Source organism: Poromitra crassiceps (assembly GCF_964638095.1).
Source record: "Poromitra crassiceps genome assembly, chromosome: 10".
NCBI classification, from domain to species: Eukaryota; Metazoa; Chordata; class Actinopteri; order Beryciformes; family Melamphaidae; genus Poromitra; species Poromitra crassiceps.
Window position 1 is genome coordinate 17,651,960 of NC_139631.1, and position 12,622 is coordinate 17,664,581.

The following is a 12,622-nucleotide window of genomic DNA, read 5'->3' on the forward strand; positions in this document are numbered from 1 at the left end:
GTAGAAAACATTATTATCAAGTTGGCTCTTAATGCCTCTGTCATATTGTTGAGCATTCATAACAACAATAGATCCCCCTTTATCTGCAGACTTAATCACAATATCAGGATTAGATTGTAACAATTTCAGAGCTGATCCTTCTTCTTTTGTTAGATTGCTTTTGTAGCTTCTAGATTTCCGAACTAACTTAGACAGATCTTGCTCAACCAATTTAGTATACGTAATGACAGATGGACTGAGATTGGAATAGGGTATAAACACAGATTTTTTCTTGAAAGGTGTTTCTTCTCTCGGGCTGTCAGCTATTATAGCATCAGCATTTCTTAAGACAGTATTACTGTTCATCAAAACATTAGAGGCAAAGAAGTGTTTAAGGTGTAACTGACGAAAGAATCTGAAAGTGTCCACTTTTAATTTGAATGGATCAATAGAGTTAGTGGGGGCAAAGGAGAGTCCTTTACGCAGAACAGATGTTTCAGACTCACTTAGTGGCTGGCCAGAGATATTAATCACTACTTCTTCCTTTGGGAGCGGCGTGGTGGGGGTTCGGGGGGTAGGTCTACTGCAGCCCCGCGTCCCCCGCCTCGTTTTCTTCGGCCGCCGCGTTGAGTCATTTGATTGGCTAAAAAATAGCCACGCTGTCGTTCATCATTTCCGTCAGACGAATCCTGTTCACTCGCTGTCTAAGTTAGTTCGGAAATCTAGAAGCTACAAAAGCAATCTAACAAAAGAAGAAGGATCAGCTCTGAAATTGTTACAATCTAATCCTGATATTGTGATTAAGTCTGCAGATAAAGGGGGATCTATTGTTGTTATGAATGCTCAACAATATGACAGAGGCATTAAGAGCCAACTTGATAATAATGTTTTCTACTCACCCCTACGTTGTGACCCCACTGCTGATATTAAATCCGAGATCGATGCATTTATTGACTCTTCTGTACAGAAAGGCTGGATCACTGAGCAAGAAAAATAGTTTTTGACCACTAAACATCCCATTTGCCCAGTGTTCTATGGCCTACCTAAAATCCACAAATCAGTGATGGATCCTCCCCTTAGGCCTATTGTGTCTGGCAATGGGAGTCTCATTGAGCCCCTATCCCAATACATAGACTTTTTTATCAAGAAATTGGTACCAGACCTGCCATCCTATTTAGGAGACACAGGGGACATTTTAAATGCTGTCAACCATCTTAAAGTGAGTCCAGACAGCATTTTAGCTACTCTAGATGTTCAGAGCCTCTATACGAACATACCACATACAAGGGGTTTAGAGGCTCTAGCCCACTACCTTGAGAAGCGTCAAGTAGGTATTCTTCCACCAAATGAATTTTTACTGTCTCTTACAGAAATGGCCCTAAAAAAGAACTATTTTCAGTATACAGGTGCTTATTATATTCAATCTCAGGGCACAGCTATGGGTGCAGCCTTTGCACCGAATTATGCTAACCTGTTTATGGGCCACTGGGAAGAAAGATTTATCAACAACCCTACTAATCCATTCTTTTCCAAAATCCACCTTTACCGTAGGTATATAGACGACATTATATTAATCTGGGATGGCTCTGAAAATGAATTTGGTGATTTCATGCAGTACGTGAACGGTACAGACAGCAGTCTCACTTTCACAGAGGAACATAGCCTCACAAATATAAATTTCTTGGATTTATCCATATCCAAAAACAGTGACAACAGTCTAGAGACCACCATCTACCGCAAGCCTTTAAGCCGCAACACACTATTACATTCCAGCAGCAATCATCCAGAACAATTAAAACAGAATATCCCAGTGGGTCAATTCCTCAGACTAAGGCGCAATTGCAGCCGCCCTGAGGACTTCATCTCAAAATCTGAGGAGATGAAAACACGCTTCCTAGAAAGAGGGTACAGGACAGCTGTGATTGAACGGGCACTCAACCGATCCAAACAGACGGACCGTGTCTCTCTCCTGTCTAAAAACAGCCGAGAGAAGACCCCTCCCCGTATCTGCTTCTCAACAGAATACAATCCCTCTGCTGGCCAGGTAAAGAACATCATGTTAAAACACTGGCATGTTCTAAAAAGTGAGCCATCACTTAAAGAAATCACCTCCAACCTTCCTCTGATATCATTTAGAAGACCGCGTAATATCAGAGATAAAGTTGTTCATAGCTATATGCCCCCGGCTGCAGTCCCTAACACTTGGCTACCGGGGCCCCCTGCTGGTTTCTATTGCTGTGGTCATTGTTCACAATGCTCTAATACACACAAAGCAAAACTGTTCTTTCATCCCCTCAATGGGACCAAATATGAAATAAAAGAATTTATAAATTGCAACTCCACTCATGTCATCTACATGTTGAAATGTCCTTGTGGTCTAATATATGTAGGCCAGACAAAACGAGCACTCAAAATCAGGATAGGTGAGCATAAAACTGCCATACGTAACAAAAATATGGATTATGCGATGGCACGCCACTACTCTGAAGCCAAACATGGTTCGGTCTCCTCCCTAAAGTTCTTGGGCATCGAGAAGGTGAAGCCACCCCCTAGGGGTGGAGATATGATCAACAAACTCCTGAGAAGGGAAGCGTTCTGGATCTTCACTCTCAATGCAGCATCCACTGGAGGAGTTAATGACCAACCTAGCCTTTCATGTTTCCTCTGATGTCTCTCCTCTTTTCTCTGTTCTCCTTTTGACTCTTAGTGGAAGTCTTTATTTAGAACATGTAAATACTGTAAATAGTGATGGGTATATGTTGATTTGGGGTTTTTTCCCCCTTCGATAGGTAGCCTATCGTCCTTGGGAAAACAGTGATATATGTATTATATATATATACATTTTTTTTCCCCCACATTCATATCCCCATTTGTAAATTGTTTGATGTCATATTTGTGTCATTGTTTTTCCTATTATTATTATTCAAAATGGCTGCTAATGACATCACTGTGGAGGAGGGTATATAAACCTCCCATTTTTCAGTGTTCTGCTTGACTCTGAGGAAGACAGACTTGTCTGTCGAAACGTCAGTCAGCCCCTTCTATTAAAACGTGCAGACGGAAAAGAGTGCTCCGGTGTCTTTACTTCGGGTAGTCTGTGTGAAGTGCCCAGGTAAAATATTATTTAGTGACTTCAGAGTCTTGGTGGCGACTGAGTAGTCCTGAATCATCAGAGACATATTGTTGCGCGCTGTAGGTCCGAGAGGGAAGCCTAGTCTTCTCCTAAGTCACTTTCCTGCTCACTGGTACAGTCAGGGCCGTACCCATGAAAGGATATCACATCAGGCCCACGGATGCCGCCGTCCGAAGGGCGGTGGCGGAAGATTTTGGCCATTTGAAGCCCAATTTAGAGGAATATCTCATTTTAAATCAGAGAGTTCCCCAAACTTTTGAGTAGCCAGTCAGATTGAAAAAGTAGCCGGATCATGTTCGCGTCCCAATTAATAAACAAACCTCAAATATGTATCGATGAGTGTGACAATCTCCCTGCAGGGCTTGACATTTGCTTTTTTGGCCACCTGCCAATATGGCTGCTAGAAGTTACGAGCCAATTAGAATTTCCACTAGCCAAAATGTTTTTCTAGAAATAAACCAGAATATGAGTGTGTTAATTTAAGCATAAGTATCAGTAAGTGGCCCGGGATTCTCAAAGCCTGTGTTGAGGGTCACATGAACAAAAATGCACTCTTGAAGCTAAATAAATCCAAAACCAACAAGTTAATTATTTACATTTTTTACTTCAATGTAGAACAGTCATTTCTTACACATGAGATTACTTTTAAGCCTAATGGCATGAACATTTGGACACTTATTCAGCGGGTATCTTGTATGTTGCGTTCAGGTGCACTGTAAAAAAAAAAAAAAAAAAAAAAAAAAAAAAAATTGGGCCCCTGTCCCTTGGAATCGTCCACACTTTCCCCTGCCTGGCTACGGCCCTGGGTACAGCACAGCAACATGTCCGCATCACACAATCATCTGAGACTGAGAGTGTAAATCAACACTACATAGATGTCAGTATTTATATCAGTCCACACCATCAGAGTTAATTTAACATTTTAGATTTTTGAACAGCCGCCTCAGACAGAGAGCCATATCAGCTCTATGAGTCAACAACTCTCAAATCAACCTGTCAACTCAAAATAATTGTTACTGAAAAAACAACACATATTAAAGGAGTAAGCAGTTTTGCAGGCATTCTTTTAGTTTGACAGTTATTGAGAGTTGATTGTGCTGTAAGTGGAATAAAAAAAAAAAAGTGAAATAGCTCCGACAGCCATCACTGATATAGTGTTTGGTCAGTAACATGGGTCTATCACTCACAGCTCACAGCACCTTTTGTGTACCAGTACAAAATGTGCAGAATAAATCGGCATTGTTTTTCGATTAAGTTCTCTTTAGCTAAGCCAGAGCTCCAAATGCTGTAGTTAAATTTCACAAAAATCCACTAGAAAATATTCAAATTACAGAAGGCATAAAAATGACTCAATTCACTATCCCAATACTAAATCAACAATACCTTTTATTTATTTTTTAACTTCAAACATGAGGACCCCTGGGGCACTAATGTGTGTCTGTTTTGTGACTTGAACGTGTTTGAGATCCCCTGTTATAATCTAATTTAGTAGATGTAGACCTACAAAAAATATTACTTTGCCAATTTACCATCACATTCCTCTCTCTCGCCCCCTCTCCTTCTCTCCTTCCAGTCACCAGTTTGCCCCCCCCCCCCCCCCCCCCCCCCCTGTGGCCTCCCTGCCTCCTGCAGTCGACGCCCACCCATTGACCCCACAAACAAAACGCTGGGGCCAATCATCGTCACGGCTCTGAGCCTGGCAGCGAGCGTAGGCCTTACAGGCGCCATGGGGTGAGAGACAGAAAGATGTGGGTGTGGTGGAGTGGGGTGGGGTGGAAAGAGTGAGAGAGGGTGAGAGCAAAGGGGAAGAGAGTGGCAGGAAGGGTGGAGGTGAGAGAGAGGTGATACAAAGCATGACAGATTAAATGATGCAAGACAGAGGAAGTGATCACATAATCAAATGACCGAATAATAGGTTTATGATTTATTAGGCCTAAGTATAGAATGTCATACCGCATGGGGGGAAGAGAGAGGCGGAAGGTAAATAGATTTATAAATAGGTTCACTATTTATAAATGAATTGATTAAACCATTATGCTGTTCTTTTCCCCCCCGGAAAGAATCCCATCACTCTTTCCACTAATTGATCTCCGTTATTTCAGTACAAAAATCAATCTGCATTTATAGATTTAAGCATACAGCGAGAGCTCATACAAGGCATGTTTTACAAGATGATTATTTGTGGAGGCTAGAGTGTGCGTACACACACACACACACACACACACACACACACACACACACACACACACACACACACACACACACACACACACACTGAAAGGGCTCAACTCCCCATGCCATCAAATGCCAGCTCACCAGAACACATCAATGATGTGACCCAGAGCCAGGGCACGTTTCTCCTGAATGGAGGGATGGTGGTGGCCACGTGGGAGTGGATGAGAGGGACATAGGGACGAGGTAAATCTCTGGATTACAGTGTTTTTCAGAGATTTATAGTCCAAGCCATCCAATTAATCCCAGATAATCTCCTGGTAGAGTGGGAGAGCAGTGGAGGGGGAAGAGCAACCAAAACTTAGCTGTTTTCATGCGTGTTTTTTACGTTTATCTTTTATATATTCATTCAGAGAGACTGAATAGGGGCAGCTTTGTATTACTGTACAAGTAATGTTCTCATTGTAGAATGGACATACTCTCATATCATAATCAATTTTGTCTTTTCTTTCTTGCTGGCTTTGTTTCTTTCTCACTTTCTGTGCTTCCTTTTTCTTTCTCTCCTTGGTCTGTAGGCTACGTTCTGATGACTTCATGTCATATCATTCTGATTCAGAGAGAAGTAACTTCTACTGTATTTACACAAGGTCTGTCATACTCCACAACGCCTCCAACCAACACCATGATTACCTAGTGTCTTAAAACCTCAGAGCTTTCACAGTTGATCGTTGAATGATAGTTTGTTAAAACCTCAGCTTTTACAGTTGATTGTTGATATGATAGTTTGTTAAAACCTCAGCTTTTACAGTTGATTGTTGATATGATAGTTTGTTAAAATCTCAGAGCTTTTACAGTTGATCATTGAATGATAGTTTGTTAAAACCTCAGCTTTTACAGTTGATCATTGAATGATAGTTTGTTAAAACCTCAGCTTTTACAGTTGATCATTGAATGATAGTTTGTTAAAACCTCAGCTTTTACAGTTGATCGTTGATATGATAGTTTGTTAAAACCTCAGAGCTTTTACAGTTGATCGTTGATATGATAGTTTGTTAAAACCTCAGAGCTTTTACAGTTGATCGTTGATATGATAGTTTGTTCGCTCTTGTCTTCAAATCAACACCCACTGCTCAGCGACTAGCTGCGTGTCAGAAAAACCCACAATGCTCTGACTTGCTCATATATGTACAAAATGAAGCCTTTCAAATGAGAATGAAACCGTGGTCGACTTTGCAGTGAGTCACCGCATCCAGGAAGTGATATTTTCTTGTTTCAATTTCAGGGTGAATTATTCTGGGTATTTTATTCAGGTTTTGCAGGGTAATTTCCCACAGTTTATTTTTCAGTGGGAAAAAGTTTGAGTTAAGGGGAGTCAACTTGGGCCTTGGATACGATGAGTGGCCAGGCTTGTAATCACATGACATATGGTGGTCAGGGAGGGGGTATAAAGTGGGTGGGTGTGTGGCGGCTGAGCGCTGGTGGGATGGTGACAGGATGCGTGTGCTGTGCTGTTTCCTGTTAGGGTCGACATGGGGGTGAATTATGGAGGTTAAAAAAAACATTCTTCAACACACTCAAACAAACACACATTCACGTCACAGCCTTCCACTCCCAACCGTGGAAGGACCTCACTATTCCGTCATTCGAATGTATGTGTGTGTGTGTGTGTGTGTGTGTGTGTGTGTGTGTGTGTGTGTGTGTGCAAGCCTAAAAGTTAGTTAAGTCTACATAAATGCATGCTCAGCGGCTCTCCTGACAGCCATGATGAACTGACTGCCCAAGTGTGTGTGTGTGTGTGTGTGTGTGTGTGTGTGTGTGTGTGTGTGTGTGTGTGTGTGTGTGTGTGTGTGTGAACCGATGTGGTATGAAAATGCAGCCTCAGCAGGGAGAATGCATGACAAAGTGGGAGTTGCTGCTCAGGGACTGGCGCTTGAGGGAGGGGACGCGGGGAAGAAGGGAAGTGGGAAGAGGGAAGTGGAGTCAGGTTTGAGTGGGAGACATCCGTAGGAAGAGAGAGGGAAAGTCAATTGGAGGGAGGGAAAAGAGTGTGAGAGAGAGACGGAGGAGAATAAGATGGCTTTAAACACATAGTCTACCTTGTAATCAAAGCTTTCCCACACTGACCGACTTCCCCTGTGTGGGACAGAGGGCAGTGTGTGTGTGTGTGTGTGTGTGTGTGTGTGTGTGTGTGTGTGTGTGTGTGAGCCCTGGAAAAACCTTTTACTCCATAATTGCAACAGGGCTGGGTCTTTGTAAAGTGAGCGGAAACTGAGATGTAATTCTCTATCTGTCTGACTGTCTGACTGACTGACTGAGAGAGAGAGCGAGAGAGAGAGAGAGAGAGAGAGGGAGGTATCGTGCTCTCTGAAGCTCATTGAAGATAAATTGTTTTTTTATTAATTCCCCAAAGTATGAAATCATAAAAAATAAAAAATAAATCTCAAAAACTAGCTGTGATAGGCTACTTAAAGAGGTAATAGTAAATATGCTACTATATCAGCTTTGCATCATTCAAGACATAATGATTCACATTCTATAATATATGAAGCTGATTTTGTTGCACCGTTTCATTTTGGTGTCTTTCTTTGCTTCCTTTCTATTCATGTAGCCGTGGATGACTAGTGGATGACATGATACATTGTGCCTACATATTGATAAAAAGAGATTGAGGGCCGAACGTCATTCAACACAAAACACCACAAAACACACGGGATAACATAACCCCTGACAACCACGTGCAAGGTTGGAAAATCAGAATGCATGCGTCACTTTCCATATTAGGAGTGACAGGGCGGGGGGCGGCCATATATGGCTATTCCGCCGGTGACGTTGCTCCTTCTGTGGCAGAGATTGCTCCGTTCTGTGGAAAACGAGGTGGGATGGCGCGAGCTCCGCCCCTGGCCCAGCTGTTATCAATGAAACAGTGAAACAAGCATTTTAAAGCAGATCTTTTATTCGACCCGAGAGGTAATTGAAACAATACTAGTCTAAAAAATATTTAAGCACTGGCAGTTTACACAAGTAGCCTACTTCTCCGGGTTTAAATTGTCTTTGACTCAGAAACTCAACAGGTGGAATTTACCTAATTTCCACTGTTTAAAAAAACGTAACTGATAGTTTTGTAGGCTACTAATTTTACTTTTTTTTTTAATCCATTTTTAGTTAGAACCATGACCTCAAGCTGCGAGCCGTTGGAAATCAATGGCAATGAGCTGGTCCACATCCTCAGGAGGACTCCGCAGGACCAGTACCGCTCCGGCAGCGGGGGGTGCGTGCTGGACTGTCGGCCTTTCCTTGCCTTTTCCTGGGCGCACATCCACGAGTCTCGAAACGTCAACTGGAACTCGATGCTCCGCCGGAGGTCCAAGGGCTCGGCGGTGTGTCTGGAGTGGCTGGTGCCGGACAAGGCCCTCCTGGGCCGGCTGCGACGCGGGGACTTCTCTCCCGTGGTGGTGGTGGATGAGAGCAGCAGCTCCGTGGCCGAGCTGAGGACGGAGAGCCTGGCCAGCATGCTGCTCACCGCCCTGCACACAGAGATCCAGGACAACTCGGTGCAGACCTGCTTCCTACAAGGTAACAATTGTTGCCATACTCCATGCGTCCCATTCCTCTATGTTTTATGATCTTACATGAAACAATTCCTGACTGTGTACATTTTATATTTGTAGCCTAAAAGAAAGTCCTGACTTTAGCCACTATAAGCCTTCATCAGTTGAAGGAAATAGCCTACATATTTATAACTACAGTTAGTTACAGTAGGCTACTCTTTCCTTGTGTGATTAAAAAAAAAATCTAACACTGGTTTGGACGTAAATTGAAGGAACATTTTGAATTGAAAAGTTGAGATATTTCAATTAATTCAAAGCACTTGACCATAGATTTGCAGTTCTAGTGTGAAGTCATGTTGTGAGAGTAATGTTCTCAATCAAACCAAAAGAATATCAAACCAAAAGAATAACACTGAATGTTGTACTGGCCTATGAAAATCATTATATATACTGTGCTTGTTTGAATAGTATATTATTCTAAAAATGCATTCTGGGAACTAACAGGACTTCTCTCTTTCTAGGTGGATTTGAAGGTTTCTCGGAGGCCTATCCAGAGCTTTGTTACATCTCTCCTAGCAGTAACCTCCCTGCAGTGGATCCAGAGCCCCCAGCAACCGGCCGCAGGACACCAGCATATGATCAGGTTAGTTCACATTCACTAATATTCACTATTCTACAGACCGGATGCATTATAGAGAATTTATTACAAGAGACCAATCACAAACATGAATCGCAAATAAGCAGCTCTCAATCTGGGAAATCCATTGGTTAAAAAAACATACCCCTAAACATGAGCTCTGGTGGTTCACAGGAGGGTCCAGTGGAGCTCCTCCCCTTCCTGTTTCTGGGCAGTGCCCTCCACTCATCGCGCAGAGAGAGCCTTGTAGCAGCGGGCATCACGGCTGTGCTCAACGTGTCGTCCTCCTGCCCCAACCTGTATGAAGAGGAGCTGCTGTACCTGCGGCTCACTGTGGAGGACAATCTGGCTGCTGACATCAGAGCCTGCTTCTCCCAGGCCATCGCCTTCATCGGTGAGTCCCTCCTCTAACCACCCCATGTGATCACCATCACTGTGACCACCATGTTTGCCCCAAAATGAAACGTAGTCACTATATCTCCGTGCATGTGTTGATGTGTGACAATAAAGACGGGCTTGTCCGTCTGAAATCGTGTTTTTTTTATCTACTCACCGTAATGCCAGACGAAGCTCCGCTGAATAGGACAGCTCAGCCTTTTTTCCAAACTATTGAAGTTAATCCTAACAGTTTTGTGGCATAATCCAAGGGATTTGTAGCCAAAGGGTCCAGGAGATAATGAGGTACATTTTGGACCCACAGTGAAATGTTGTGCCACAAAACTCATGGATTATGTTTCACAAGCTTTTGATGGATTTGATGGCCATTTAAATACTTTCTTCTTCTTCTTCTTTTTTTTTGAGCTGTAAATAGCTGTCCCTTTTAACCTCAATGGTTTGGGAGAAGGCTGAGATGGAGCCAAAGTGTTTAGTCCTACAAACTACAAAAGGAGAAGGAAATTGAGTTTTAATTTTGGGGTGAACTATTCCTTTAATCAAACTGCTAAAAGCACACTTCCCCCTTCACTCAGTGTTGATGGCACTTTCTGAATGTCCTCAAAGAACACAGATCACCGCCCGTGTGAAATGGAGCTTAAAGGACCGTTTAACAGTTTAAAACATCTCATGTGTCTTTAAAACAAGGTTATGAATTCTGTTACCAAAAAAAACCCTCAAATCCAGCTTCTGTGGGACTTTGCTATCCACTCTGTCTCACCCCTCATTAACTATGCACTGTTTTGAAGGGGGCGGGACCTCTGATAAGATGATGTATTAGGGTAGATCCATCTTTGGTGACAACAAGGCGGACAAATGAAATGAGTGTATCACAACATCAGTGAAGTCAAAACGGCTCGTTTGGAGGCATTTTTCCCCTTACATGGCTGGTGTGGCTTTATCTGGTGACCATGTAGAGACTTCTATGATGTTTATATAGCACGCCCAAGTCCTTTTTTCTAGTCCTAGGAAGTCCTAGTTTGACAGGAAATGAGACCTTTTAACGTGTCGATCTCTCCCCCTCCTTCCGTCTCACCTGCAGACTCGGTGAAGGAGCGCGGTGGGCGGGTGCTGGTGCACTGTCAGGCAGGCATCTCTCGCTCGGCCACCATCTGCCTGGCCTACCTCATGCACACCCGGCGCGTCAAGCTGCAAGACGCCTTTGACTTTGTCAAGCAGCGGCGTCAGGTCATCTCCCCCAACCTGGCCTTCATGGGACAGCTGCTGCAGTTTGAGACGGACGTCCTCTGTCAAGGCTGACCAGACATTAGCTGGGAGGAGATGTAGCCTACACGACTATGCCGGTTTACATATTCTGCTGCTGCCTACGTCCGTTAGCAGGAGGACACACATGGTACGGACACATGTACCGTTTGTAGCACTACTGAAATGGTTCCATTTCGGGAGGGTAAACCTCCCGTGAGAACCACCAACCTCGTACATCCAGAGAAACAATGACTTGTTCTGCTGTCATCACATGGCAGGTACATCTCGATTCATACTTTTTGAGAATAAATTAAGAAATGGGTGTTGATACAACAAGCAGCAAAAATTACCACAGTATAAACACGTGTGTGTGTGTGTGTGTGTGTGTGTGTGTGTGTGTGTGTGTGTGTGTGTGTGTGTGTGTGTGTGTGTGTGTGTGTGTGTGTGAGAGAGACTTATGTGCCTGATTGTTTGCGAGGTCTTGTCTTTTTTTCCAATACTTGCAAGAGTCATTCTTAGTCCAAGTATAGTGATGATCACTGTGAAATGTCTTCTTATGAGACCCACTGTTTTAGGCTACTTTAGGCAATTTCCTTCAGAAATGCACAAATGCACTAGATAGAGCTCGAAGAAGCGCTCTCATTCGATTTTAAAGTGTTTTTTTTAATCATGTACATAGAATTTTTAACTTTTTTAACTTTTTTATTTCTGCATTGGTTGTACAGTATTGTTACCGTTTGTTACTGCACTTTATTCATTATGTAAGAATGGTTTTGATTCCTGCTGTTTTTTCCACTCAAATTAAAGATGCTGAATCTCTCTCCTCTTTATAATGTCTAGCTCATAAATATACACTTGCACCCTAAAATAAATGGAGGTGTTATGTAGAGCTGGGTATTGGTTCAAATTTCAAGAATCGATTCGATTCCGATTCACAAGGTTGCAAATCGATTAATTTCGATTCGATTCGATCGATTTCAATGTTTCAAAATGTTTTTTGATCTGTACCCTGAATTACATGTCCAGTTATGTAACACAGGGGTTCCCAACCAGCCAAGTAGATACACGGGGGAAAAAAGTTGCAGACCTGTTGTCAATTTTAATGGTTTTAGTTACACATATATTTACTCACCAGGTGGTGACAAAGGGTAAATAACAGCCTTTTCATCTGTCAATAAAGACACTTTCACAATTATGCACAGTGATTTGATTTCAGCCTATATAATTTCTAAAAGTAGATATTAATGATCAAACATTTCCATTCATGTAGCCTACAGTATTTATGTTTTTGTTTCAACTACAAACATAAATAAACGTCAACTTGAAACTATGTTTCAACTATCACACAGCATAATATTTTAGCCTGTTTATTTAAAAAAAAAAAAAAAAAAAACGATCTCTGGACATATGAATCGATAATCGAGGATTAAAATAAAAATAGATTAAAAATCGGAGAATCGATTTTTTTAACCCAGCCCTAGTGTTATGTCACACCACCTTACAAAGCACCATGTC

The 12,622-nt window shown here is 42.5% G+C and overlaps 1 protein-coding gene across 1 annotated transcript; it reads left to right on the plus strand.

Annotated features, from left to right (window-relative positions):
* Positions 1-8,452: 8,452 nt before the first annotated feature.
* Positions 8,453-11,877, plus strand: dusp2 (dual specificity phosphatase 2). The gene is made up of 4 exons (XM_083645213.1): positions 8,453-8,857; positions 9,354-9,475; positions 9,644-9,863; positions 10,944-11,877. The coding sequence occupies exons 1-4, from the start codon at positions 8,455-8,457 to the stop codon at positions 11,159-11,161; spliced, it is 963 nt and encodes a 320-aa protein (XP_083501339.1). The 5' UTR covers positions 8,453-8,454; the 3' UTR covers positions 11,162-11,877.
* The last annotated feature ends 745 nt before the right edge of the window (positions 11,878-12,622 follow it).